The sequence below is a fragment of the Amblyomma americanum genome, chromosome 3, assembly GCF_052857255.1.
Source record: "Amblyomma americanum isolate KBUSLIRL-KWMA chromosome 3, ASM5285725v1, whole genome shotgun sequence".
NCBI lineage: Eukaryota > Metazoa > Arthropoda > Arachnida > Ixodida > Ixodidae > Amblyomma > Amblyomma americanum.
Window position 1 is genome coordinate 151,457,734 of NC_135499.1, and position 27,438 is coordinate 151,485,171.

General features: G+C 47.7%; 2 protein-coding genes across 35 annotated transcripts in view; both read left to right on the forward strand.

The window, feature by feature from the left end:
• Window positions 1-27,438, forward strand: part of polybromo (protein) — a 92,447-nt gene that overhangs the window by 58,752 nt on the left and 6,257 nt on the right. For 5 of the 34 annotated variants that reach the window (XM_077658364.1, XM_077658355.1, XM_077658353.1 and 2 more), the window contains 11 exons: window positions 414-489; window positions 7,020-7,192; window positions 8,092-8,189; window positions 8,830-8,901; window positions 9,648-9,695; window positions 10,119-10,238; window positions 10,346-10,465; window positions 14,830-15,196; window positions 17,419-17,476; window positions 23,584-23,723; window positions 25,576-25,773. In XM_077658364.1, the coding sequence (XP_077514490.1) occupies window positions 414-489; window positions 7,020-7,192; window positions 8,092-8,189; window positions 8,830-8,901; window positions 9,648-9,695; window positions 10,119-10,238; window positions 10,346-10,465; window positions 14,830-15,196; window positions 17,419-17,476; window positions 23,584-23,723; window positions 25,576-25,773 (1,470 nt within the window). The remainder of the gene's footprint in view (window positions 1-413; window positions 490-7,019; window positions 7,193-8,091; window positions 8,190-8,829; window positions 8,902-9,647; window positions 9,696-10,118; window positions 10,239-10,345; window positions 10,466-14,829; window positions 15,197-17,418; window positions 17,477-23,583; window positions 23,724-25,575; window positions 25,774-27,438) is intronic. The other 29 variants (XM_077658383.1, XM_077658371.1, XM_077658370.1 and 26 more) reach the window with 11 other exon arrangements.
• Window positions 21,727-22,395, forward strand: LOC144125189 (uncharacterized). The gene has a single exon (XM_077658389.1). The coding sequence runs from the start codon at window positions 21,826-21,828 to the stop codon at window positions 22,393-22,395; it is 570 nt and encodes a 189-aa protein (XP_077514515.1). The 5' UTR covers window positions 21,727-21,825.

Here is a 27,438-nt window from a genome sequence, read left to right on the forward strand (position 1 = left end):
TTCACCATAAAACAATTTGCAGGGCTCTTTCGCTTCCACCACTTATAACGTGGAAAAGTGGATAGTGACTCGCTGTGTACACTTGGTCTATGCTTTTTATGCTTGGTTTATGCTTGCATCCTCAAAATGTCTCGGCTGACACTCTGTGGGAGTTCGTGGCCTTTTCTAAGTATTTCGTATTGTTATAATATACATTTTTATGAATTCTTTTGTGCATCCCTTAGTTAGACCCCTGATTTTTTTTTTATGTTCATGTGAGAAATGGCCGTTTTTAATTACCTCATTCTAAGCAATTTATTTGTCTTTATTATGCTGCATACAGTCGCATTATGAACCTTGTCTCTGTTTTTTTTTTCTCTACTGGCTGCTGCATTTTCAACAGATCAATGCTCTGTTTGCTGTGGTGATTTCAGGTGACTGCTGCTACGTTCGCACGGAGCACTCAAAAACTCTCATTGGCCGTATTGATAAAATGTGGATGGACAGAGAGTAAGTGCTCATTTCCACATACTTGCTAAAGAGTGATTCCAAACCCTGGCTCATTTGCATGAGTTCAGAGTTATGCATTGGTTCATTCTTGCCCAGTGCCCCTTTTTGAGGGTAGGGGACATCAGTGTTCATGGTTTTCAGTGAAGATTTCATGTTAGAGACTAAACATACTGGCAGCTAGTTTTGCGGGGCCCTTTCTGTGGTGCAGTGGAAAGCTTACTATTTTGATGTAGTGTGTGGAGAACCTGTTTCCCCCCTCCGTTTCGATGCGGCCCATCTTCATCGTCGGCCGTCGGGACGAACAGCCCCCGGCTGGGCGAGGAGGGAAGTCTCCCTCATGGGGGAAAGGGAACGGCGACGTGAGCGCCACCTCGTAGGTTACGCGGAATTCTGCGGAACCGGAGAGAGGCCCTTCGGGATCCGGCCAGCGTGGTGAGCGGTTGGAGCCGCACGCTCTCGTCACCTTCCGCGGCAGGCGCACGGGGATCCGTTGTGCCTTGCCGCTGGACTTCTGGTTCCAGGCAGCGAAGCGAGCGCAGCAAACGCGCGCTCTGACCGCCTTCCCCAGCAAATGCTAGGGAATGGCTTTGCCCCAAGAATGCAGCGCGCACGGGAAAACCCGGCCGCCATTATCGGCGCATACAAACGTTCGCCGCCGATACCTCCGAAGTCGCGCCCCTGCCCCAGCCGGTAAGTCGGAAGTCCTTCTTACGTAGCCTTCTATTTCCGAGGAATGCCTCGTTGATGTTTTGTAGCTAGCTGGCCCACTCTGTGTATTAATTGCAAGTGTAATAAATAGCATATGAGTGTTAACGCTGTGTCGTCCCTTCCCTTTGTCCCTCGAGCACGAACCCCTCCGCGGTTAGCGAGCGGGAACGCTGCATCCGCGGAGTGGGAGTGCGGGCGGGGCGAAAGGTTTGTTTCCCCCGTATTTCCACAATGGCGTCCCAACGTGTGGCAAGCTCTTGGGACGAGGGACGGCAGTCAGTTCGGTTCGTGGAATGCCCGCCCGGATTTGGAACAGCGTTAGGCCTGAACCGAATTCGGAGTTGCTAACAAGGCGAAGATGCTTTCTTGACAGCGAGATGAGCGTAATAGCAGCATGGGAGGATTGCCGTGCATGCTACGCTTTTGATGAGCACTTCATCGGTACACCTGTGGAACCTACGAGGTCCGCTCATGGAGAGCGGGACCGAGACGTCCACGGAGAACAGCAAGCCAGAAGCGAGTGAATGCGGAAGCCTGGAGGGTGGCCCGATTTTTCTTGTACATAGTTGTAAATATTCTCTGTTCTGTCTCTTTGGCTCTGGGAGCCGGGTGCCGTAGTCAGCTGTTTTGGATTGCAGTCGTGATTACAGGAAAAGCACCGGGGCGCTGCGACACCGCGAGAAGCGGTAGGCGCCGTTCGCGTTAGGGTCACCTTGGCAGAGACGTATCTCCTCGTGGCGTTGTGTTCTAGCTATTGTCCTTGGCCCTTTGTTGGCACCCGGAAGTGTAAGAGAGAGTAGGCCTAAGGCTCTTCGGGAGCTGCCTGTCGCTTTTGGGAGGACATAGTCGTACCGTGGCACAAGCACGCGCAAACGGGTTTGCTTGTTTTATATTTAACCTCGCTAGAGCCGAGAGGTCTCGCTCAACAACAGAAAGCTGACTTTGTTCGAACGAACTTATTTTTTGGGCTGCGAAGCGAATTTATAATTTCGCGGAACCAGAGACGCTAACGCAGCTCAAGTGAGCTTAACATCACCATGCCGGAAAGCGAACCGCGAATGTGCTTCGTCCGAAGAGAGCCAGCTACGTTCAAATGAACCGAGCGTTTGGGCGGTGCCGGATAGGATTGTTTGGCACTTGCATTGCTCCGCACTTTACCAAATGGTGAGTTTACGCGGTCTCCATTGTTTTTGATGCAAACTTTTGGAGATCCTAGGAGCGATATGCAGAGTTCAAGAGAAGCTGCCCCGGCCTGCTGTCCATTGTATGGGTCTCTGCCTGCTGCCTTGCGGCCATGAGTCATCGAGCTGCAGAGTCTCCGGCGAGCAGTTTGCAGCGGCTACGAGAGGGGGGCCAGCCCCTCTACCTTCCAACAAAGGCGCGTCGGCGCGAACAACACCCTCCCGACACGCTAATTTTGGATGCCTGCCGCGGGGCAAGGACGGGTGTTTGGTGACCTTGCTGCTCATCGGATGACCCCGGCACCCCGCCTGTACGAGCTGTCTTGCAGTCATCATCGCAACGCTCGTGGCCCCTTCGTCGATGGCATCCATGGACGGGTTCAACCGTAGGCCGACATTTAAGGAGGGAGGGATGTGGAGAACCTGTTTCCCCCCTCCGTTTCGATGCGGCCCATCTTCATCGTCGGCCGTCGGGACGAACAGCCCCCCGGCTGGGCGAGGAGGGAAGTCTCCCTCATGGGGGAAAGGGAACGGCGACGTGAGCGCCACCTCGTAGGTTACGCGGAATTCTGCGGAACCGGAGAGAGGCCCTTCGGGATCCGGCCAGCGTCGAGAGCGGTTGGAGCCGTACGCTCCCGTCACCTTCCGCGGCAGGCGCACGGGGATCCGTTGTGCCTTGCCGCTGGACTTCTGGTTCCAGGCAGCGAAGCGAGCGCAGCAAACGCGCGCTCTGGTCGCCTTCCCCCGCAAATGCTAGGGAAAGGCTTTGCCTCAAGAATGCAGCGCGCACGGGAAAAAACCCGGCCGCCATTATCGGCGCATACAAACGTTCGCGCCGATACCTCCGAAGTCGCGCCCCCGCCCCAGCCGGTAAGTCGGAAGTCCTTCTTACGTAGCCTTCTATTTCCGAGGAATGCCTCGTTGATGTTTTGTAGCTAGCTGGCCCGCTCTGTGTATTAATTGCAAGTGTAATAAATAGCATATGAGTGTTAACGCTGTGTCGTCCCTTCCCTTTGTCCCTCGAGCACGAACCCCATCCGCGGTTAGCGAGCGGGAACGCTGCATCCGCGGAGTGGGAGTGCGGGCGGGGCGAAAGGCTTTGTTCCCCCATATTTCCACAAGTGCAATCCTATAACTGTGTCACTGGAGTTTAAGAGAGCTTGGCTCAGTGTAAGGTGTGGTAAGGCAAATGCCAGCCACAACAAATTAGCTTTTTGTTGAGCATGGTTAATGCTACTGTAGTGAATGAAGTTGTAAAATATGTCTGCATTATTTTGTGCGCTCTAAATAAGTGCAGCTAAAACTGGACATAACGAAACTGAGAAATGTCCATGATTTTTGATTATGTGCAGTTTTCACATGAAGACTGGAAAGGATAATGCAGAACAGAGACCGTGAATAAGAAATAAATGTAGGTGAAGTCACCTCCACAGTAAATTCCCCTCACTCGAAGTCATAAATCTGGAGAAATATTTTGTGATTGAGGGAGGGGGCTGCCGCTTTACTGGCCACCTGCCTCTTCCTGCTTGTCTCCGCTTTCACTGTCCAGCCGCTGCTGCCCCAGGAAATGGACTCCGCCTCACATTGCCAGCGCTGTCCACCATCCTCACTCCCGGCATGCTTCTTTGCTTGTTTTTCGCTGCTTTTTAGCTTGAACCGCCAGCGGCGCTGATGAAGAAGATCTGCCTCATGCATCAGAGAACGCTCTCATCAACCAGCCCGGCCAGCCAGCCATGTCAACAACCCGCTCCGCCGGCTCACCAGCCGCGGCTACCGGGACGTCCAATAAATGTGGTTCACCCTCCACATTCTGGTGACACCGGACGACAGCCCCGACGCACGCAACGCCGCTCCCACCGGCTCTGCGCTCCTGCCTGTCCTGTTCCTCCACTTGGCCTTGCCGTTGCACGGTCGCAGTTCGCACCTGGTCATTCGCCGCCATGTACGCACCTCCCATCACATCCGGTGAGCTCCTTCAGCCATATCAGCGCCCCTACCTTCCTCGGCTGCCCGGCCTGTCCGCTTTTTACGCCAGGGACCCCGTTTTGTGGCTGGCGCTGCTGGACTCGCACTTCTATATCAACAACGTGTCCAGCCAGCTGCTGCGTTATCAGCACGCCAGCCGCGAACTCCCACCCAGTCTCCTAGCACAGCTGCAGTTGCCGCCTCCCAGCGCCGACATATACGCCGATTTCAAGAAGGGCCTGACAGCGTATTTTGGCTTGGAGCTCCCGCCGACTCTCTGCGCTCCTGTTCTGGACTCTGAAACTGCAGCGTCACTCGACTCACCACCCCTGGCCGCATTCCCGACCCGAGCTGCTTCGGTTTTTCCTCTGCCAGCTTATGCACCGGAGCCGCTCCCCACACCGGTGTGTCGGCTATCGCCGCCACCGAATGAGCCCCCATCCACGGTTCGGCAAGTGCCACGTGAGCACGCGTCGGTCTCTTGCCCACCATCACAACCAGCTGCCTCAACGTGCATCCCCGTATCTCCCAAGTTTTCTCCACCAGCCCCTATGGACAGCCATCCACCTGCGAGCTCCCGTCCCTGGGTGCTTCCTGTCCAGCCCTGCTTCCCAGCTGTGGCGCCTGCCCTTGGGCCATCACCGGCAGCACCCTCTCTCGACCCGGGCCCGGACTCTCTTCTAGTCGCAAGTTCGCCTGCTTCCTTAAGCCCCACCACAGTGAGCTCAACTGCCCTTCCTGTCGCGCAGCACGCATGAACGCCTCCCCAGGGCCTTGTCGCGCCTAACGCGCCACCTGAAACGCCTGCCGCACATCCCTGCCAACCTGGCGTCTTTTCCAGTGCCTGTGCCTCTGCGACAGACGAGACAGCCTCAGCAGGTGGTGGCATGCTTGCGATGCATTGCAGCGTGCCCCACCCAACACCTTCTATGGACTCGGCCCTACCGTATCCTTCCCATTCCTACAAATACTCCCCGGATTTGCTTCTTATGCCCCCAACAACCGGTCCCAACGCCACGGTGAGCTCACTTTTGCAGCCCTTCGGTACACCACGTCGCCCGTTTCGACTACTACCTAATAAGGCAGCCCATGCCTCACGCCGTACACCTCGCGCTCAGTGCCGTCCGCCGTTGTTTCGCCATTGCCCGCGGCCGATGCATCGGCTCCACTTCTATGTCTTCCCCACGCCATATCTTCGTCCGCACCAACTGAGCCAGCGCAAAACTGCCCCCCAACCGCCGGCCCCACCTGTAGGCTGTCCGACTGAAGAACGTCTAGCTCGCCTCCCATTCCTCGATGACTTTTCCCGCCTTGTGCTTCCGTCATCCTCATTTTTTGGCTCCCCTCGCCCTTTGCGAGGCAGCCAGGCTCGACCGCCAGAGCTCTTTTGTTCCGCCCGGCAGCCTTCCCCAGCTCTGACCCGACCTTCACGAAGCTAACTGTGTGTCCTGGACTTGAGAACCTGTACAAACTTTTACATACTGTTTTTTCTCTTTTATCGCGCATCGCGCTAGGGGGGGGCGGGGGGGGGGGGGGGGGGGGGGGGGGGGGGGGGGGGGGGGGGGGGGGGGGGGGGGCATCTGTAGCGGCACTGGCATCGCCAGCGGCGCTGATGAAGATCTGCCTCGCGCATCAGAGAACACTCTCATCAACCAGCCCGGCCAGCCAGCCACGTCAACAACCCGCTCCGCCGGCTCGCCAGCCGCGGCTACCGGGACGTCCAATAAATGTGGACTTCCTACCACAGGGTGTCACTTTACAAAAGCAAAATCTGCAGAGGCCGTTGCTTTTGTCACATAGCGGCACCAACAGTGCTGGAGTACGGTGCGTTGTGTTAACTGCGGTTGCTCAGCGATCATGGACGTTCTTCTAGTCTCAGTTCGTGTTTTATTGTCACAAAACTTTCGTGTGGTTTGGCCAGATTTTTGCTAATGCAGCAGGAGCTAATAATAATACATGGTCGGCATAGTGAGTCTGTTATACTGCATAAGAGTCAACTGCCACACCGCCTTCATTACATTAGAGTTCACAGATAGATGTGCTTCAATGGAACGGCATTGGAGAATAGAGAAACTTCATAATATCGAGGAATTTGATGGAATGGAGGTTCGTTACTTCCATGTTTAACTGTAGTACACTGTTTCGTGACACAGTGGGTCGTTGGCACCCCATTCGAATGCTAGTCACGGTTGCACTGCAGCAGTATGTGTTAACCAAGTGCTGACATTGAGCAGGTCATGTTCGCAAGATTTTTCTTCCATGGCATCTGCAGGAAATTAAACGAGTCTCAGAGTTTCTTAGTTCCATAGAGTTCGTCCTGGAGCAGCCAACTCTAACTCATGTAAAAACTCGCTTAACTCACTTTACTGAGTTTTAAAAAAACTAAATGTTTTTAAAACGGTAACATTCAGCTTGTTTTTTTTTTCATTTTCAGTGTAATTTTATCACATATCTGAATGACTTTTTTGTCCCTTCCGCAATATGCAGATGCGATGGATCACCATCAGAACATTCCAGTCAGAATTGTGGTATTGCCAGCACTCCTGCAGCAGGGACATTTTGCTAGCTGAATTCTATACAGAACTTTTGTTTTAGTAGGGTCAGTTTGTATGGTGTTTATTGTGGCCACTGTTGCCTTGCCTTTCATGCATGCCCTGTTTGATTGGTTCGTTGCAGGGGAAATGGCTTCTACCACGGGCCCTGGTTTGTGCTGCCAAGTGAGATCCAGCATGCGCCTTCGCGAGTGTTTTATCGCCAGGAGGTGTTTCTCAGCTCCATCGAGGACACTAACCCCCTGCTGAGCATTATTGGCCGCTGCAGTGTGCTGGACTGCAAGGACTACACCGCCTGTGAGCAGACCCCCCCCCCCCCCCCCCCCCCCCCCCCCTTCTCTCTCTCTGTAGCTTTGCTTTTTCACTCCTGGTGATTCGAAATCGGACTGGTCGGTTGTCGGGAGGCTTGGCGCACAAGCATGTGTTCTTATCACTACTACCCCTTAGCTAGGTTTTTGTGGTTCATTTCGCCCATTCGCTGCTATTTTGTGGACACTTAGTACTGATGCATTACTTTCCCTTGCTCCCTCTTGCTTTCTTTTTTTTTTTTTTTTGCTTTACTTCACATGTTGGAGGGACAGCAAGAAAAAAATCATCCAATTTTTATTCTCAGTAAAAACTGATTCTGTGGGTCTTACTGGGAATGTTGATGCTTGTCTGGCAGCAAAAGGCGCATTTATTGTTAAAAATTCTTATGATGTCTACACCAAAAAGGGACCCTTGTAATCACCGTTTGCAGGTGAATGGCAGTTAGCCTATTCCTTGGGATCCACGCACAAAAAACTCTGTCAACGCACGTAGTTTACTTGCAAAATCAGCCAGTGATGGCGTGCCTTATATTTTATATGTTTACTGTTTATAGCTCATAAAAGCTCAGTTTTCAGTGAAAGTAGAGTTTTTGTCATTAGAATGCAATTACCTGTCGATACAGGCCAACTTCAGTTTGACCTTTATTTATTTGGGCAATGATTTCCTTCCCTTTCCCAAAGTGGCTTTTAGTAAAGAGTGCTGGGGCATTTCTTTTAATGTTCCTGATTGCCATTCGTTGCAAGCCCATTCTCTTCATATTTTTACTTTGCTGCTTGTGGTACTCCTTGCAAGATGTACTAATGTGAGACGATGCCCTTTAATTCCCAAGCCAGTAGTTACCCCTCAGCTACAGATAGGGTTTCATGTGGTTTTTAACTTTGCTACAGGTCGACTGACAGAAATCACCGAGACTGATGTTTACATCTGTGAATCTCGCTACCTTGAGGCGGAGCGGCAGATTCGAAAGCTCCACAAAGGGCTCAAGGTATGTTTTATCCAAAGTGAGCTCTTATACAATAGAATCTCGGTGATACGAATCTCACGAGGTCACGAAAAAATTCCCATCATCTGAATTTTGTATCATCCAACTAAAAAAATTTGTATGCAGAAGCATGAAAAATACAGTCACACATACCTGTTTGCGGCTGATGAAATTTATTCACTGCTGTGCGGCTACAGCTCGCTACTCATAGTGCGTATCGCGCAATTAGCGATCGTGACTTTGGTGATGTGCAGGCCGCTCACCGCCTCTCACTGCGCGCGGTGCGTACCGCACGATTAACAATTGCGACTTTGGTGATGTGCGGGCAACACTTATTGCTCGAGAGAGTGGTCGCAGCTCCCGCGTTCGTATCATCCATAGAAGCAAGGGAGAGAGTTCGAAACATCCGAAATTCTACACATCGTACACAGTGCACTCTGGCCGGGGAATTTCGTGAATTCATATCATAACGAAATTCATATCAACCGTGTTCATATCACTGAGATTCTACTGTATTCAAGTATGGCTGAAATAACTTGTTTAAAATGTTTTGACTTATTTGCATACATTTTTTTTGGGTGGTGAATTCTTATCATAAAGGTGCATGTCACTTTGTAACCACAAGCTATTGTTAACTTTGCAGAAATTCTCTCATTCCGAGGCTGTAACACCAGATGAGGTGTACTATTTCAAAAATCCCATCAATCCCCAAAAGGTGAGAGCATAAGCTGTTGAAATGTAGCTTTTTTACATTGAGAGTTGGGTGTGTGTGTGTATGTATGTATGTTGTTGCTTTTCATTTATCTCAGTTGAACAATACGAAATGAAATCAAATCATTTTTGTTCACTTGGTTGTGCACTGTGTTTTCAGAAATATTGTTTTAGTGTTTACCTTAAGATGGAGATGCACTAATCGTGCCACAGAGGTGGTGGTCCTCCATCCATGCTCCACCTAAGCGGATTTTCCCATTAAAAGTAGTGCATTGCTGCTAGAATAACACAGTGCATGTTGCAGTACAGTTCAAGGGATTATATTACTACACAATAATTAGATTTATTCAGTTTGATTTCTTATTTGTGAGTTTTATTTGTAGGTCTCTCAGTTTGGAAATTAAGGGCAGTTCTATACACATACAGATATTTTTATTGACAGCAAAATCTTCTGTTGGTGCAGTAGCAGCAGGAAACATTTCATGAAGGCTGTGTGAAAGAATAAGCACTGGCAGCTTGCAACACATTGAAATTTATTTTTAGCCCTTTGTTTAGTTAGCTTCTGGGGCTCAGCCCCTCATGGGAACAAGGTTAGAATATGGGCCCTGCTTATATGCTTGTTTTGATTTCAGAATGGCCCTGTCAAATGTTGTTTCATTGCCTGTTTAGTATAAATTGTGGTAGTATAACTTAGATTTATGAGATTTGGATCTTATGCCAGCTTGTTAATCCAGAAGCTTTCTTTCCCAGTGTGAACCTGGCCTTGCTGATGGCGCTGACATGCAACCTACAGGAGATGTAAGTAATGGAGTTGTGTTACTTAGGTTGGTGAAGCTTACAGGTGCATGAAGACATGCTCTTTTTTGCAGCAAGCCCTTGCTAGCAACTAGCTTGTACGTAGACTACCTGACACCTTTGTTTGGAAAGTTTAATACTGCCACGTGCATTGTTGTGGTCACTCAGTGATCACAAGTGCCTTGTGCAGCTGTAGTATGTGCAGAAAAGTTTGTGAAACTCGACTCACCAGAACTCATGTTTGGATTGCTTGAGTTTCTAATGAGCTTTGGGTGAATGCGTGTAAAAAGTGTTGTTCTAGGACCCTTACTGCAAAGCACAAGTGCAGCTTGAGTGAGCCCCAGTGGTTGCCCTGCCACTCGGCAAGTGCCACATTCAAAGTTCTCTGTACACTAGCATTGCCCTGGCGCCACCCCCTCCAAACAGGAGATGTCCCCCATGCCATCCCGGGTTTTGTCTGAGACAGACAACGAAGAGTCCAACGACGTCCCCTGCTCTGTCTTGGCAAGAGATGACAGCAACTTGTCATCTGCCTCTGGCAAAAAGGTCTGTTCCCCTGCCCCCATCTTTTTCTGGGCCCACTATGTTGGGTCATGTGGGGACAAAACAGCAGATCCCTCACACTGTCTCTTCCCCCCTCCCCTGGCACGCAGAAGAGTTCCAAGCGTGTCGTCACGGGTTACTTGCTGTTTTCAAGCGAAATCCGCAAGTCTATAGTGCAGTCCAACCCTGACCGCTCGTTTGGAGACATCAGTCGCCTTGTGGGCAATGAGGTGAGATCTGCTGACTTGCTGGCCGGCTCCCTGTGCAGTGGCGCAGTGTGCTTCATCGTTTCACGCACACTTGCATCTTGGCCTCCTCCTCATCGTTGTTCATAACACGACTCGCTCAACAGTCCTGCTTGCTGCTCGTTGCCTGCTTCTGTGACGCACGTCTCTGCATTGCTTTCTTGCTTGATGGCCTCTGTCTATTAGGAGCATGCAGTAGAAGCGTCGTGGCAGGATCACCTGCTTCTGTCCATTGTCTTTCTGCGTGATGCAAAGCTAACACCACACTGAAAAGGTCTGATGGCTAGCATCATTTGTAAGGTCGCCCTGTTGGTACCTTCGACTCACTCCTTCTAATAGCATGGCCTCCCCAAGCCACTTGATCATCATTGTTGTCTTCATCCAAAGCATGATGTCCTCACAGGACAGTTCGTTTGATATGAACTCTGGGTAAGCCTTGTTCTCGTGTGTGTCACATCATTGATGTCATGTGGTGGGACTGCCACAACAAAAAGTTTTGTTGCTGGTGGAAAATTTTTGAGGATGTGCTTCCTGTGATTAATCATTGACATGAATGCTCCACTTATGCACACTGCTTATGTGGAAGGGTAGCTTAGCTGGCATGAAATTATTTTCCCAGTTGCCTACACTTAAACATGGTTATAATGAAATTGAAAAACGTCCGAGATTTTTCGTTAAATCCAGGTTTTCGTTTCATGCAGTTTTTGTGAGAAGAGTCGAAAGGACTCTGCAGAACGGAAACCAAAGTAAGGAATTGAAGTAGGTGAAATCACCTTGAAAATGTGTACAGAAAACAGCGTTACTCGAAGTCATAAATGCAGAGAAACGTTTTGCGATAGCGCTAAGAGTGCGGGCACGCAACCAAGCCATAGACCGCAGAGGCCTGTGCTTCTGCCGGCGTGTTCCCTCTTTCTGTCTTCTCCTCACTGTTGCCCCAAGAAACAGACTCCTCACCTTGTGTCGCAGGCGCTCTCCGCCGTCCCCGCTCTTGACACGCGAGAGCTATTGGCGCCGGAATCATGTTAGCAACCATGCGGTGGCAATGGCCGCACACTGCTTGTGCCATTTCTTTTTTGCCATGCCGTTTTATTTTTTCCTGTTTTTAAGCATGAACTTTTGTAATGCCACGTGGTATGACGTTCCAAAAGAGAAAGCACCGGAGATGCGCTGACGGCACTGGAGCACGGCACGTTGTATCAACTGTGGTCGCTCGCTGCGATCAGCGTTCCTTTCATGTTAATTTGTGCTTTATCATTACGAAACTTTCGCGTGGTTCTGCCAGATTTCAAGTAACTCAGCACTAGCTGACAGATAGGTGGCGTAGCCAGTTCGTTATATCAAGGTCGGCCACCGCAATATCTTCGTTACATGGAGGTCTCAGATACATGCGCTTCAATGGGGGTGGCATTGAGGAATTGAGAAACTTCGTAATATCGTGGAATTCGCTATATGGAGGTTCGTTACATCCAGGTTTAACTGTATTAGAGCTGTTAGTATGGCATGGAACTGTGCGAGTTATTGCCCAATGAAACTAGAAGCAGAGAGACACACCGATTGCTGCTACTGTTCTAATTGTTTTATTAAGGATCAGAACTTCAACTGCACTTTAATAAAGTTGGCATAGTGCATGCTGCTGAGGTACCTCACTTGATTAATTTATTCTATGGAATGGCATTGCAGGTCTGATTGTGTGTGTTTGGCATGCTTTTGAGGTGTAATTGACCATGCACCTACAGACGCCACTATGCAGTCCTGCATTTCTTTGTTGCTGGCAACTTAACACCATTCATCGTCATCACTGAATGATATATTGCACACTTGGGCATATTGTCGTGCATGCCTGCTTCTTATGTTTTAGGTAATCTGTTCTTTTTTTTTTCACGAGATTTAGCACTCTTTGTGGAGTGGCGAAAATTCTTCTGATGCTGTTTGAAAACAAATGTACATGGGAGATGCAAGCGGGGTCCAGTTCCACAAGGCGACAACAGTGCCTGCAAAGTAGCAATTGTGTGCTTGACATCTGCCACCATCTATCATGTGCACCTGTCGCTAACATAAACTGCGCTTGCGCAGTAGGAGCTGCCAATTTGTTTTCGGCCAGTGAAACTGGAAGAGGAGAGGCGCGCATGCGGAGAGTGGCTGTATGAAAAATGCAGATTGGGATGCACTGTCACAAACTGAATATTTCTCATGATTTATGATTTGGAGCGCATACATTTCTATCCCAGCCTACTTTCTGAATAGGGTGCGCAGTTAAGCTCCTCGCTTATTTTAAAACACAAGACATCATAAGTTATCTGCCAAATTTTTAAACCATTGGACAGCTTCGACAGTAGAATCTCGATAATAAAAATCTCATTAGGTCGCAAAAAAATATTCGTATCATCCAAAACTAACGTTCTGTATGCAGAACCATGGGAAATGCATTCACACAGATCTGTTTCGGCTGACTGGATTTATTTACGGCCACGCCAACGATCACTGCTTGCGGTATGTACCATGCGACTGGCGGTCGTGACGTCGGCAATGTGTGGGCCGTGCACTGCTGCTCATTGCCTCGCAGCACATACCGTATGACTGCTGATGTGCAGTTAGCGCAAGGTTGAGGACGCGGGTGACTCGTTCGTATCATCGGTACAATTGTGGGAGGGTGTTCGAAAGATCCAAAATTCTGCCCATCGTAAGCAGTGCACTCCGGCCGGAGAATTTTATAGAGTTATATCATCGAGATTCTGTTGTAATCAAGAAGGCACACATTTTCAACCCTGCATTTAGCATATGGTCTCCATTGCTTATATGCTATAAAGTCGAACTTATAAATGACTGTCATGAACTAAAATATTATAACCTTATTGTCCACTGCTGTTGGAATGGAGTGTCCGTTTGCTTCCATGGTTGGTCGTAGGTTGCGACACACACAAACACACACGCACTCAGGGAAGCAGCCACTAAAAGAAAAATGCATGGTCTCTGCACCTGGTGGGGTATGCAGCAACTAAACCTCTTTTCATTATTTGTGCATGAAATGTAACCAAATTTGGCACAGATATGTTATGTGATTTTGTGTGCTGATTTCAGAACTGCATTTTATGTTATGCTAGTTTGTATAGTTGTTGAGTTATTACAATTATAGCAGGATACAACTAAAAAAAAACAGCAGTTGGCAATAATGAGGCTTGGTCCGCAGCATCTTGTATTACTCCACTGACCAATCACAACAGTGAACAAAATCAGAGGCATCAAAATCCTTGAGCTTATGATTTCGTCTCATGGTTAGGCTCTTGTTTGTGTAGCAAAAAAAGCTTTAACAATGGTCGACATTTTGCAACAGAGGAATATGTTTGGCGGTCCTGAATGTGGGCAGAGGTTTTCTGCAGACGTGAGTTGTGTCCGACCAACGCCTTCATGAAGTCATCACCAGGGCATTAAATTATTAAGAAGAAAGTTCACGTTTTTTATGTTATCATGCTCGTTAAGCCGTGTTCTGTGCATTAATGCTATTAGTTGATTTTTAGATGCCCAGTACTCCTGAAAACAAAGGCATGTATATGCCTTACATGTATATGCTTCACATAAATAACCTTTAAAAAATATTGCACGTGTGCATAGAAAAATCAAAAGCTTTACCGCATTCCTCGTGTCAGGATCCATGCACAAAAAAAATTTATACTGTTGTTCATTGTGAAATGCCGAAGGGATGAGCGATAGCAATCGTAGGAAAAGTGAAAATTGGAAAAAACTGGCCTTAAAGTTTATTGCCGCATTTACCTTGTTTATCACCTTGTATGCTTTTGCTTATGGTCAGAAATGTGGCATTGCAGCCAACGAAAGCTGTGATCCTCTAATCTCTCCTCTTCATGCTGATACTATGATGTTTGTGCTCCCGGAAACCCACGGAATTTGCAGTGTGCGGGGACTATTGGAAGTGCGATTAGCTCACAATTTTCGATATCCATAGATAAAAAAAAAACCTGATTTTCTACATTTGTACTGCATATTTCATTATAATTTTCCAAAATGAGATAGGTGGAGATCTAGGTGTTATGAAAAAAAAATTTTAAATAGAAAACTTTGACAAATTGGCTATTTTATTTGCCACATCCCTCCCTTAATGTAGCTTGTCATAGTAGTGTGTGAAGTCAAATTTGTAGCTAAGAGAAGGGACTTGTGGTTTTTTTTGCTTTTAGCCTCTTTTAGTTGTGCGAGTTACTGGACCAGTTGGCATGTCTACATGTCCAGGTGGTACAGACCCAGCAGCTTCACTTCACTTTCAAAGGCAATCATAAGCACTCTCTTGTTTGCGCGGTCGGCTGCCCTCTGACTGGGTGGTCTTCCTGGGTGCTGTGCAGTGGCGCAACCTGCAGGCGCCACAGAAGGCCGACTACGAGGAGCGGGCCTCACGCCTCAACCTCAGCCAGGAGGACACCAACGACAGCCTCCCGCAAAGCCCTGCCTCCTCGTCGGCCCACGGTGGCGGCGGCGGGGGAGGGGGAGCCGGAGGAGGAGAGAGCAGCCGCGATGCCACGCGTTCTTCCCTGTCCACGGGGAGTGTGACGCCAGCGCCCGGCGATTTTGCCACCCTCTCGACCACAGTGTATGAGTGCCAGTGGGACGGCTGCGACGCCAGCTACGACAACCAGCAGGACCTGTGCGACCACTTGGCCCAGGACCCCAATGGACAGGTGTACCAGTCCTATTTGGGGTTCAAGGGTAAGCGTGAGTGTTCCATTTTCGTCTGCCACGACCAACCCGACGGCCTCCACCCCCCCGGGCGTACTCTTTTTGCTTTATCCCCTTTTCCTCCCACTGTCCCCTGTTGCATGGCAGTGTCATGCATGCTTGTCACTGTAGCTCCGTGCTGTGCGTGTCATCGTAGCTCTAGTGGGTGGGCAGAGGCAGAATGGAAGGCATCACTGTATGCCGAAAGTGTGCCACAAAAAACAGTTGCACATGCAAAAAAAAAAAAACAATTCGCACTTCTGAATCCCATGACTGAGCCAACTGGATGCTAGGATTTTGTGTTCATGCGGAAACGGCCTCAAGAGTGTTATGGCTAGTGTGCAAGGTATGGGTAATCATACATGTGCAGATTACAACACAGTGTTATTCTTTCTACAGGCTTCTCCAAGGTGACATTTTCACCTGTACACATCTCACTGCAGTAGTTGCAGATAATTTGTTCTGCACCTTAACAGACCTTCCTTCTGGCATCAGCATTAAAAAAAAAAAAAAAATTGTGCACTATAATTTGAAGAAATATTTGGGAGAGTGAAGGAAAGAAAAAAATTGCAATTCTGGCTGGTTACATGTGCTTGCATCGGTAATCAGTTTTAGTACCACTTTAGAGTGGCAATTTTATATTACAGACAACCATGGAAGTACCTCAGGAAAGGAACAGCTCGCTTTGCCAGTAAATGCAGTGCAAATTTCACCGTAGGAAAACTTACAAAGCAGATATAGGGGAGATTCATTTTATTACCAACTACTATGTTTACAGCCTGCTGATTAATGCGTGCATCAGTCTCTTAGTTCTGTGTGAAACTCTTCATGTATGTATTTAAATGCATGATTTGTCTTCGCATAAAATAGTCGAGAGTCAGTGCCAGTCCTATCTCCTTTGTCCTTGTCTTTGTTTGCACACTGCAAAAATTTCTTTTTCAAAATGCACCAACTGTTCCAGCGTTGTGTCCGACTGATTTGAAACCATTCGCATTGAATTTCTTGCCAGATATCAGTACTTATGAGCTTAAGCCTTGCTGGCTGGCTTTCTTGGGAGAGTGAGGGCCAGTTTGGGGGTGCAGTAATGAAGTGGGGCAGCAGCTGTTATTCGCAAATATGTTTTAATTGTTTTCTGAAGTGTAAGAAAACCTTGGATTACATTTTGAGTTTGATTGGGTGTGCGAAAGAAATCAAAGCATTAGGGCTTTGGCTTCGACATCACCATGCTGTCACATGTATGCAGGTTAACCTTGAAAAAAAAGGCTTCTGGAGCACGCTACTTGTTGCTTTGTGAGTTAATGCACCATTTGCTGCGACAGGTGCAAGGAACATGGCCCCCATATTGAGTTTCACACAGTTAGAAGCCACTGTAGTGTCTACCAGATTTTATAAAAAGCGCTGCAATAGTGCTGTCTTTTTTAATGTAAACTAAATTTACTGGCTTTTTGATGTGCAATATTGAACATTGCAGTTTTTCCTTTCTCTATAGACTGAGGTGGCTACCTATGTTAGTTCTTGGAGGGCATGGATTTCATGTTCTTAGGTTGATTTGCACAATATATTTTAAATTGCGACTGAAAGAAGACAATACAGAAACCCCAGAGAGTGAGAGAAAACAATATTTTGCATCTGAGGTTTGGGTCACTGGTTCAAGTGGGTGGGTTGAGGCTGCTGCTTGGTGCGGTTGGAGTGCATTCTAGCTAGCTTTTGCCACTGAAGACAGTGAACCGAGCACCTGAGAATTTGTGGTGCCTTATGCATTCATTGAAACAATTTTGAATTTTTTTTGCATTGTTTAATGTACCATAATGGATTGCCAGATTTTCTGCAGTTGCGCAACATCACCATTCGGAATCTGAATTGTAATTGTAGAGTGCAATAAAGAAGTAGTTAAAATTTTTAGGATCGCAACTGAGCATTGTAACACTCGTATTGGCAGACTGTTATCCTATGCGCATCATCTGCATAGATAGCAATCAGTAGTGTTGACAGTCATTAAGCATCAGGCATATTGCACATTGTTGTTCATAACTCACTTGGATGGCATGGCGTAAAGACCGCATCGAAAGGGGTTATTGAAGTTCAAAGCAAACTAGTAGGGTCAGTGCCGCGAATTACAGCCACACACTCTCTATAATTTTCCCTGTCCTTTCCATTTCTGTGCATGGAACCGACTACATTGGCCACGTAATGATAACACTAAGGTGCTGTGTTTGCAGACAACAACGAGTTCCAGTGCCTCTGGGCAAACTGTCCCCGTGTCAAGAAACAAGTCCCGTGAGTACTTTTGGTGTTAGATACACGGGACAAGTTTTAGATTCGAGATTTATTTTAAAAATCTTATGCATAGAAAGGAAACGCCATTGTATACAGCATAACGAGGTCACAAAGTGAAAAATTCAGGGGGGGCCTCCTAATTTTCAAATAAACAGAATATATAAACTACAGTCGAACCTCGTTATAACGAAGTAGCATCGGGACCGTAAATCAGTTCGTTATATCCGATATTCGTTGTAACAGTAGACATAAATATCGGCTGTGACAAATTCGTAATTTGGCTCGCGCAAATATTCTAGACACTAAAATGCATTATATACTTGGCTTTGAACCCACTACAAACGTGGTAATCCTTACCTGTCTCCTTGTGGCATTCAATCAAAATAGGCCGGAATATGGGAAGGTTGACACGACTGTTCTTATGTCGCCGCGCACGTGAAAGTGCGTGGCGCGAAACGACTGCACCATGTGTCTGCGCATAGGCGACTTGGTGTAGAGAGAGGAACTCGAGTGAGACACAGCGGGAACCATCGCGCCTGCGTGCTCTGCCGAAGCGCGATTGGTGGCCCCGAGAGGGACCGTTGAAAAAAAAAAGCTGCCAAAGCAGCTTTGAGAGAAGAGGAGGAGGAGGAGAGGGGGCGTTGGGCGAGAAGAGAAGGAGGAGAGGCGGCATTGGGCGAGGAGACATATGCAACGCCAGCCCGGGATCAGCCAAACAGGTTTGCATTCGTTCATTTGAAGAAAGATGTTATCTTCGTCTGGTGGCTTTTCACAGCGCTGCGCAGAATGAAGTTTTCTACATTGTCCATGCTCAAGAGGGCCTTTTCTACGTCAGCAGTTTTCGTCGTCGGGAGTTTTTCCAAATATCCTTTCAGCCTCCTGGCCATGTCCGCGGCATCCGCACTGCTCATCGTTGGTTCATCCCGTTCACTCTCACCGCTGTCGCTGCTGCTGTCATCCTCGGGCAACAAAACGCGATCCACAATTTCTTGATCCATCAGCTCGGGCGCCACGGCCAAGTTCTCATCGGCCGAAACGAAATCGTCGAATTCGACGCCTGGGACTGCCAGCCGATCCCAAGTTCTGTCCAGCTCTGCCTGGTCTTCGGGCTGCACTTCTTCTTCGTCGGCAGGCAGAACAAAACCGGCATCCGCGAAACAGTTCCTTATTGTCGACTGCCTCACCTCATTCCACGACCCGTACAACATTTCGAGTGTCGTCTTGATGTTTATTGTTGTCGATCTATGTCGATCGATGTCAAACACCAGTTGCGTCACCAAACGCTTCCTATAATTGCACTTAAGCGAACGAATAATGCCTTTGTCTAAAGGCTGCAAAGCAGAAGTTGCGTTCGGTGGCAAAAACTGCAAGCGAACTGCCTTCAGCACGATCGAAACTTTATGCGCCGAACAGTTGTCCAAAAGCAACAGGACCTTCCTGTGCTGCCTCTCCATGTCCTGGTCGAACGCTCTCAGCCAGTCCTCGAAAAGCTTGGTCGTCATCCACGCTTTTTTGTTCGACGTGTATTGAACCTGCAAATTCCGGACGCTTTTCAGGCACCTCGGATGTGCCGACTTGCCGATGACGGTGAGCCGTCTTTTGTCGGAGCCGTCCATGTTCACGGCAACGACGACAGTCACCCGGTCTTTGTTTTTCTTGCCCCCATGGCAGGTCTCGTTCTTCATCGCCAGTGACCGCTCTGGCAACAACTTGAAAAACACGCCGGTTTCGTCGACGTTGTATACGTCGTACTCCTGGAGCAGAGGACGAAAATTCTCCAGCCACGTTTGACATGTCTCCATGTCGACAGCGGACCCTTCGCCAGACAAAGTGTGGCACGCGATCTCGTGCCTATCTTTGAAACGTTGCAGCCAACCGCTGCTTGCACAGAAATCGTCATGCCCCAGTACGCAGGCCAGGCTGTGGGCCTTCCGTTGAAGAAGTGCTCCCGACACCGGCAAATTTCGCGCCCTCACATCTTTAAACCAAGAAAGCAAAGCCGCTTCCACGTCCGGGTGATGGCAAGGCCTAACTCGTTTACGGTCGGCTTTTATGGCGTCCTCGGTGTTGCCCTCAATCTTCTTTCTAGTGGCCAAAATGGTGGATAACGTACTTGGAGGAACGCCGAATTCCGAAGCAATATCCTTTTTCTTGCGGCCACTGTCCACAGCTCTCAGTATCTGCAGCTTTGTCTGGAGCGAGATCGCTTTCCTCTTCGATGCCATTTCGAGCGCTGCAACAACAAGACTGGCCGCTGTGCTGATGTCAGAACGCCGGCCTCAAAGTTGCCAATGTTGCTGCGCTTGCCTTTCTTTACCGCTGGACAAGTGGCGCCGCCTTTTGGCCCTCTGTCATGTCATGAGCTTTCAGAGTTTTCGCGCTCTGTTCACAGGTGGCGCGACCATCCAAACGCGATTTTTGTGCCAGACGGCAAAACTTTTTCAAACGATAAAAAAAAAAATTCAGCTGTGTATCGGCCTTCGATTTTCATTTTGGTTTTTGTTTTTTTTTTAATGCTACTTTCAAGTTCTGAGCCTCGTGTAAACCAAATATTTCTTCGTTACAGCCGATATCGCGGCGGATCTCGCGTTTTCGGTTTCGTTATAAAAGAATAAATGTCACTGAAATGAAGCATGACCAACCAAAATTCGTAATTAGTTCGCTATAACCGATAATTCGCTATATCAGTGTTCGTTATAACGAGGTTCGACTGTAGTACTTGGCGGGTGATAAATTATAAAAATGAGTTCCTGTCCATTCTTCTCAAGTTGAGCAAACTGTTACGTTATATGTTAAAGCAGCTTGCTGCTGATGTTCTGGTCGACATATGTCGTGCATTAGCAAACTGATGTGTACAGTGAAAGCTCGTTAATTCACAACTCGTTAATTAGAAATTTTGGATAATTTGAAGTAGTCGTCGTGGTCCGGTCCACAGTGCATAGAAGTCTATGCACGTAACAGCTCGTTAATTCACTCAAAAATTGGCGCCGCTACCCATAATTAGAACTGCATGTCACCAAGCATCGCTGTTGAAAAACATCGTTGGAAGCTTTCACGGCAGAATGATAGACGGCACAACCATCGGGGCGCCGCTAGGGTGCTAGAACAAGTACCAACCAGTCTTTTGTGCAGCGACTCTTTCGAAGAACAGCGTTTTAGTGTCGTCGACGACATTATTAGACGTTTTTGAGCATACCGGAGACGCACTACAGGAGACGTATACCGGTTTACCGGACCCCGCCTGCGCATGCGCAGTGCCATTGTTGGGGTGAGGGGGAGCCACTGCACGTGCGCAAGAGGGGTCCGGTAAACCGGTATACGTCTCCGGTATGCTAAAAAACGTCTATTGTGTTGTAACTCCTGAGCCCTCGTTTTGCACGTCACTTGCTGTGAGCTTGTGTCTGCGAGATGTGTTCGCAAGGGAAGTAGTGCACCAAGACAGTGAAGGAGAAAGTGGCGATTTTACGCAAAGTGGACGAACGGAAGGCCAGCAAAGTGGAAATCGCAAAAAAGCACGGGATTCCGCCAAGCACGTTGTCGACGTACGTCCGCAATAGAAAGGCCATCGAGGATGCCTACGGAGCAGATTTCGCCAGCAGCAGAAAAAGGCCTCGATTAGCCAAGTATCCCGAAATTGAGACCGCTGTCATCACGTGGGTGAAAGAAATGAGAAGCGCAGATATACCACTGAGCGGCACAATTATCATGGCAAAGGCGGCCAATTTCGCCCAGCGCATGAATGTGAATGATTTTATCGCCTCCGAAGGATGGTGTCATTGCTTTAGAGACAGACATAATCTTGTCTTCCGGGTGTTGTCCGGTGAAGCGAAAGAAATGGACACAGAAACGTGTGCGACGTGGCGAAGCACTGCCTTGCAGCAATACCTAGAGAGCTTCTCAGCACAAGATATATTTAATGCTGATGAGACGGCTTTATTTTACAAGCTTCAGCCCGACAGAACAATAACATTTAAAGGGGACACTGGCGACAAGCGCAGCAAAGAGCGGATTACAGTTCTGGTCGCCGCTAATATGACCAGGACGGAGAAGGTCCCACTTTTTATTGTCAGGAAGGCACATAAGCCTCGGTGTTTCAAGAAAATTCGAACACTGCCAACAGAATACGCTGCCAACAGCAAGGCGTGGATGACGGGCGAGCTGTTTAAGAAATGGCTGCTGAAATTTGATCGGAGGATGGAGCTAGACAAGCGGCAAGTTGTCCTCATCGTGGGTAACTGCTCAGCACAAAAAGTCGATGCCGAGCTGAAAGCCACAAGGGTGGTCTTTCTGCCCGCCAACACGACTGCGGCCTTGTAGCCGATGGATCAGGGTGTCATCAGAAACATTAAATGTTTCTTAGGCGTCATATGCTCAAGCGCATGATTTTGTGCACGGGAAACGAGAAGAGCAGCACCATCACATTTCTCACAGCAATGCACATGTTGGTGAGTGCACGGAAGCAGGTCACGCCGTCCACAATTGTGAACTGCTTCCACCACTGTGGCTTTGCTGCCGGAAGTATGCAAGAAAGTGGCGACGACGGGAGCCAGGAGCCTCTGCCTGCGGCTGTGCGTGCTGTACATCAGGACTTCAGTTTTGCTGATTTTGTTGAAGTAGACAGCGATGCAGCAGTGTGCGGTGCCCGAAGTGATGAGGATATTGTCGCTGAAGTTGTTGGGGAGCAGTCTGTCCCAGAAGAGGCAGAAGACGAGGACGACGACGAGGAGCAAGAGCCCGTGCGTCCGTCTGCGGCAGGAGTTATGGGAGCGCTGAATGCTGCGCGCCTTTTCTTCAGCTTTGAAGAGGGGGAAGAAGACTCCCTGCATCGCATTCGTGCGCTAGAAGACCGAGTGACTATTGTAGCCCTCAGAGAGAAGAAGCAGAAGATGATAACAGCTTTTTTTTTTTTTGGTAAATAAATATTTTTCGTGCCCTCCGGGCATTAAACGCTTTCATTTGTGCTCACTTTCATTAGCTCGAATTTTGGTTAATCCGAACTGGCCTGGCGGCCCCATGGAATTCGAATTAATGAGCTTTTACTGTATACACTTTTGGCATAATGATTTAATTACCGATATTGTTTGCGTGTTACTGGTGTTTTATTGGTGATTGACTTCCCTGCTAGTGGCATGTATATCTGTTTAACTACTAACATGTGTGCTCACCTGTGGTCTGCACAAACCCTGTGTGAACCTCTATAATTGTGAGCCTTGCAAAGCTGAACTGCTGGGAAGCTGAATTCAGGGAGTGGTTGGATTCAAAAGGAGGTTGTATAGCTCAGTGATATGGTGAAGTTGGTTAAATGTGTGAGACAGCGAGTTGAAGTTTTTTGGCTCTAACTGTGTAATGATTCACTGGGTTGTGGATGTACTTTGACATATCAGTTGTAGCTTTTACTCTCTGTGTACATTGTTGTGGATGCTATTGGCCTTCTTTGGTTGGAGCTTTCATGTCAGTTGCATCAGTGTGATCAGTTCTTTCTTTTCTGCCTCCAAGTTCATGCCTAAGCAGCTGTAAGCTTGAGGGGGCGCTTTAATGTCACCGGATGTTAAATTTGCATGCACTCTGAACAGTGCCTGTTTACTTTTCATCCATTCCTGTAAGCTTTTGATGCCTTGGCTAAGGTTGAGGTTGTTTTAAGCCGCTTGTGGAGTGAGCCTTGTGATTACTCTGTTCGCAGTTGCTCAGTTAATTACCCTAAAAGTCTCCCATGGGAGCATTGCACAAGGGGTGGGTTTTTATACGAACAGCGTGAAGATTGTAAGGAAGAGATTGCTCCACCATAGCGACACTTAGATATATTATATGAGCTTGAGAATTGGGGGCACAGATTTGTCACGCCAGGCTTGCACGTACATGCAATGTTTCAGCATGCTTTGAAATGGCCTTGTTTTTCCAGTGCTTTGCTCAACATTCAGGTCCATGTTGTTATATTTATCATTATGGAGGGTTGCAGGCATAATGTTTGCTCTGTGACCTCCACCTGGCTAGTATGTTCAGTTTCAAGGTACATATTGAGATAAGTGCATTAGCGAGAGGCTAAACAGCCTCGTGCATCGCAAAAGTCCCTAACGCTTCCATGCCTGCCTCTTTCTCTTCTCTTCTAGGCCGTTCCCAAGCATTCAGAAGCTGCTGCGACACGTGAGGGAGGTTCACGTCAAGGTCGCCGGGCGCATAGTCATGCCCGATGTGAAAAACAGGAATATGATGCTCTCCAGGAAAAATGTCGGCTCCCCAGCCACGGCAGGTAAGCACATTGACTGGGCTGTGTTTTTATTTTTCTCGTTGCCTCAACAAGATTGCTGAATGTTCTTCTAAATTACTACAATGCCACAATCGCAGTAGGATTCTCCAGATTGAAAAAACCTCTGGGCTGGACCTCTATATTCGTCATGCACTTTCTGTCTCTGTATTTGCCATGTAAGGGTAAATCTTTTCTAGATTGGTTTCTAGTAAGTCTTTCAAACAGCGGCGAATGTGGGCCAGTGGTATGTTTAATTTTTGCCCTTATTTTTACCTTCCTAGTCCAATGTTTAGGGGATTCCCCCTAGGTGAAGTAGATTTGCAATAAGGGAGTAATTTATTAGCATCCACCCAAGCACGATCACACGACTACAAAGGACAGCTGTGCAGGTTTCACAAAAAGTCTGCAGTTGAAGAAAAATTTCTCCTAGTTCAGGGATCGAACCCGGGACCACCATCTATCCGGGGCAGTTCTTTTACTGGCTAAGCTAACCTGGAAGGCGAGCAGGCCAAAGAGGAGGCCAAATTGGTTAACATCTCGAAGTAGCAGCGATGTTAGTCCACTGTGTAGGGGGAATCCCCAAGTTGGAGTAGGTCTGTAATAATAGAGTAATTAATTACTCATTAGCATTTCCTTTCTGTATTGCATGCTGATATATTCAGGCTTGTTTATTGATGACTATTATGGTAAACTAGATTTTATTGCGTCTTACCGTGCAACACAGCACATGCATGCTATTTGTAATCATGAAACAGTGCCTTTTTAATGCATTGCGCATGCCTCACATTGCTTAGTTTGCATTGTTTGTGATTGCAACAGTGTCTGTCTGATTTGTGAGCATGTGTTTTGAATACAACTGTGTGCATTTATTTTCGGTCTGCTCTTTTTGTTTTGTTATGTGTCATTTTGTTTGTGTTTTATTTTGTTACCATTGCACTGGAGTCATTGACTCTCGGGCCAGATCAAGAAATTCTTGGGGGCCTTAGGGTGGAAAAAATGACTAGGCATGAGAAGTAAATTTATTGTGCCTGAAATCATTAAATCATCAGGGCAGAGTAGCGTAATTTTGTGCGCAGTTTTTGTGTCACTGTTGATTACCTCATGAAAAATGCATGCAGGGATCAGAACATGGCATTGCAGCTTTACTACACTGCGGCACTTCATGACGACGGGGACTTCTCTTCTTTAGCATCTTAGCACTCTTTACCACACTTCCTAGGCTCACCATTTTAGTCGTTTTCTGAGCAGTCGATTACATGCAGGCACACTAAACAACAAGGGCCATTATGCCATATTGTGTCAATCTGTTGTCATAGCAGTACCTGGACATATGATGCACATTAGAAGGTGTAATTATTGAGATACTATGACCCAAGCGTCTCTTGACTGGTGCTGCTCTAAATAGGGTTGTTTGTGAGAACACTGTTGGGAAGTTTTCTGTAGCAGAGCTTCTGCATCATTTAGCTGTATCAGGTGGTTGCTCTCATTCACATTTCATATTTTGACAATTCAGCTCATTTCCATAACTCATACTTGCAGAAAGTCTGGGATTAGTTTAGCCGAATGACTGGAGTTTGAACCCTTTGTGGCACCCCTTAATCTAGCTGTCGTATTCCCTTCTTTCGAAGTAGCGAGTTCACCTTTGCTTCTAGTTGAGCTGTCATTGACTCCAGATTGCTGTGGTGTTTGCTTTGTGCCTGCAGACACGCTGCTCATTTCGTACACAGTTTTGTGTTTGACGTTTTATTCTTTGTTTTTGTTTGGTTTGCGTTTCTCTTTTTTTTGTTTCCCATCACCCTGTCCTGTCCTTACTGCTTATTGCTTGCGGGGCCTGCCGTGTGGTCTCGTCATCCAGCGGGCATGCCTTATTCCGCCCCGCCTCCAGTGGCTCCGCCCACTCCTGTGGCAGCCCCCCATCATGCCCCGCCCCCTCACCACCACTATGGGTCCTCCCCCATGCACCCGGTGATGAGCCAGCAGGGCTACCCCGGGGCGTTCACTCCGCCCCACCACTACTACATGCCACCGCAGCCTGTACACCCCCTTCCTCAGGGTAGGCAACTGGAGGGAGTGTGGCTGAACGGGGAGGCCAGGAGTAAACTATGTAGACAAATACCTCTGCTCTCACGCTCTTCAAGAAGTATGAGGGAGTGAACACCACCCATGATGCAAGCAGGCCACCAGATGTTACACAAGAGTGAGGTGCTCATGGAGGCTCATGTACAGGTGGCACCTGGTAACACAAAATGCAGACTTAAACCATGCTTTGCTTTGTTATGAGAGCATAGCAAGGTGGGCTTCTGAGTGCGTTCTGAAGTGATGCGTACGTGCCGATTCCTAGCACGTTCTCAGCTACATGCAACTGTCATACGGGATTGTATTATGCTAAAGAAATTGCTTCGGTTGTCGAGATCCAGCAACTTGCTGCCAGTTTTAGTTATCTCTTTACAGACTTACATAGTCAGTTTTTAATGTGCTGAAGCAGTGCAAACTAGAGCCTTGTCACTTGTGACGGCAGATAGCAAAACTTGACTTCTTATCTATACTCGGCCACCACAAAGCAGGTTTACAAAGCAGTGAATATGGTTTTTTTTTTACGAGGACCAAGCTGCTCCAGAAGTCATTATTTCCAAACACTATTGATCAGTGCAATTGTTTAGCCACATCTGTTGTTAAACGTGCTGACATTGCTTTGTTTGAGGTCAGCAATGACACTTTTGGTGTAGTCTTTCCTGCCTGGGAAGGGCTGCTGCCTGCAGTATTGTCAAACAAGTCAATTTTAATGCGATTATGTGCCCAGCAGCCAAATTGTCAGCGCAAAAGGCAGTACGCAGGCGGGAACATTTATCTTTTTGGTTACCGAGGGTTAAACGCACTGTTGCATGATTCCAGGGGGCAGACCTTCCCCTCTTGTGTGTGTGCAGTTATGAAAAGCAGACGAGTCATAGCCATGCATTGTCATGGGCTGCGTGCCTCTCCAGCTGGACTCCCTCTTTCGCGGTTCTTCTTGGGTTTAGTAGCACCTCTTGGTGATCTGGTGGCCAGTCAAGTGTAGACATAGGCATTCCCTGCTCTTTTTTAGTCATCCTCTGCCACACTCTGCAAACATGTTTGTCTTGATAAATGGGTGTCTTTTGCTGCATCTAGTACACTCTAAAGGTTTGCAGATTAATTCCATCATTTCTGCATCTTTATCCACTGCAGAGCTAGTAGCTAGGTAGAAAATCAAGCTCGCTGTTTGCACCTGAGGTAAAGAGAGGCCACACTAGTGTGATTCCTGCTGCTTTGTGTTGCTGGCTTTGCCATTTTGGTTTGGTGTGAGTAGCTGTCTTAATTTGTCATTTATGGGTGACACTTACTTACAAAACGTATCTCTAATTTTGATTTGTGTTTCATACTTTGTTTAGATTATTTATGGGTGACACTTACCTTACAAAACGTAGCTCTAATTTTGATCTGTGTTTCATACTTTGTTTAGATTTAAAGATAGTTTTTTGCATGTTGGTCGCATTCTCATTATTCAGTAAGGGCATGCTGCCAGATTGTTGTGCCCGTCAAACTAGGGGTGTTGGACTTTTCAGTTCTTGAAAATTTGGCTGACATTTATTTTGGTGTTTATCTTTGACTGCAGTGTTCGATTTTTTAATTTTTATTTCAGTGAGTACATTATTTTCTGTGGATGAAAAGTCATAGAGAATTTATCTTGGCATTTTTCGTT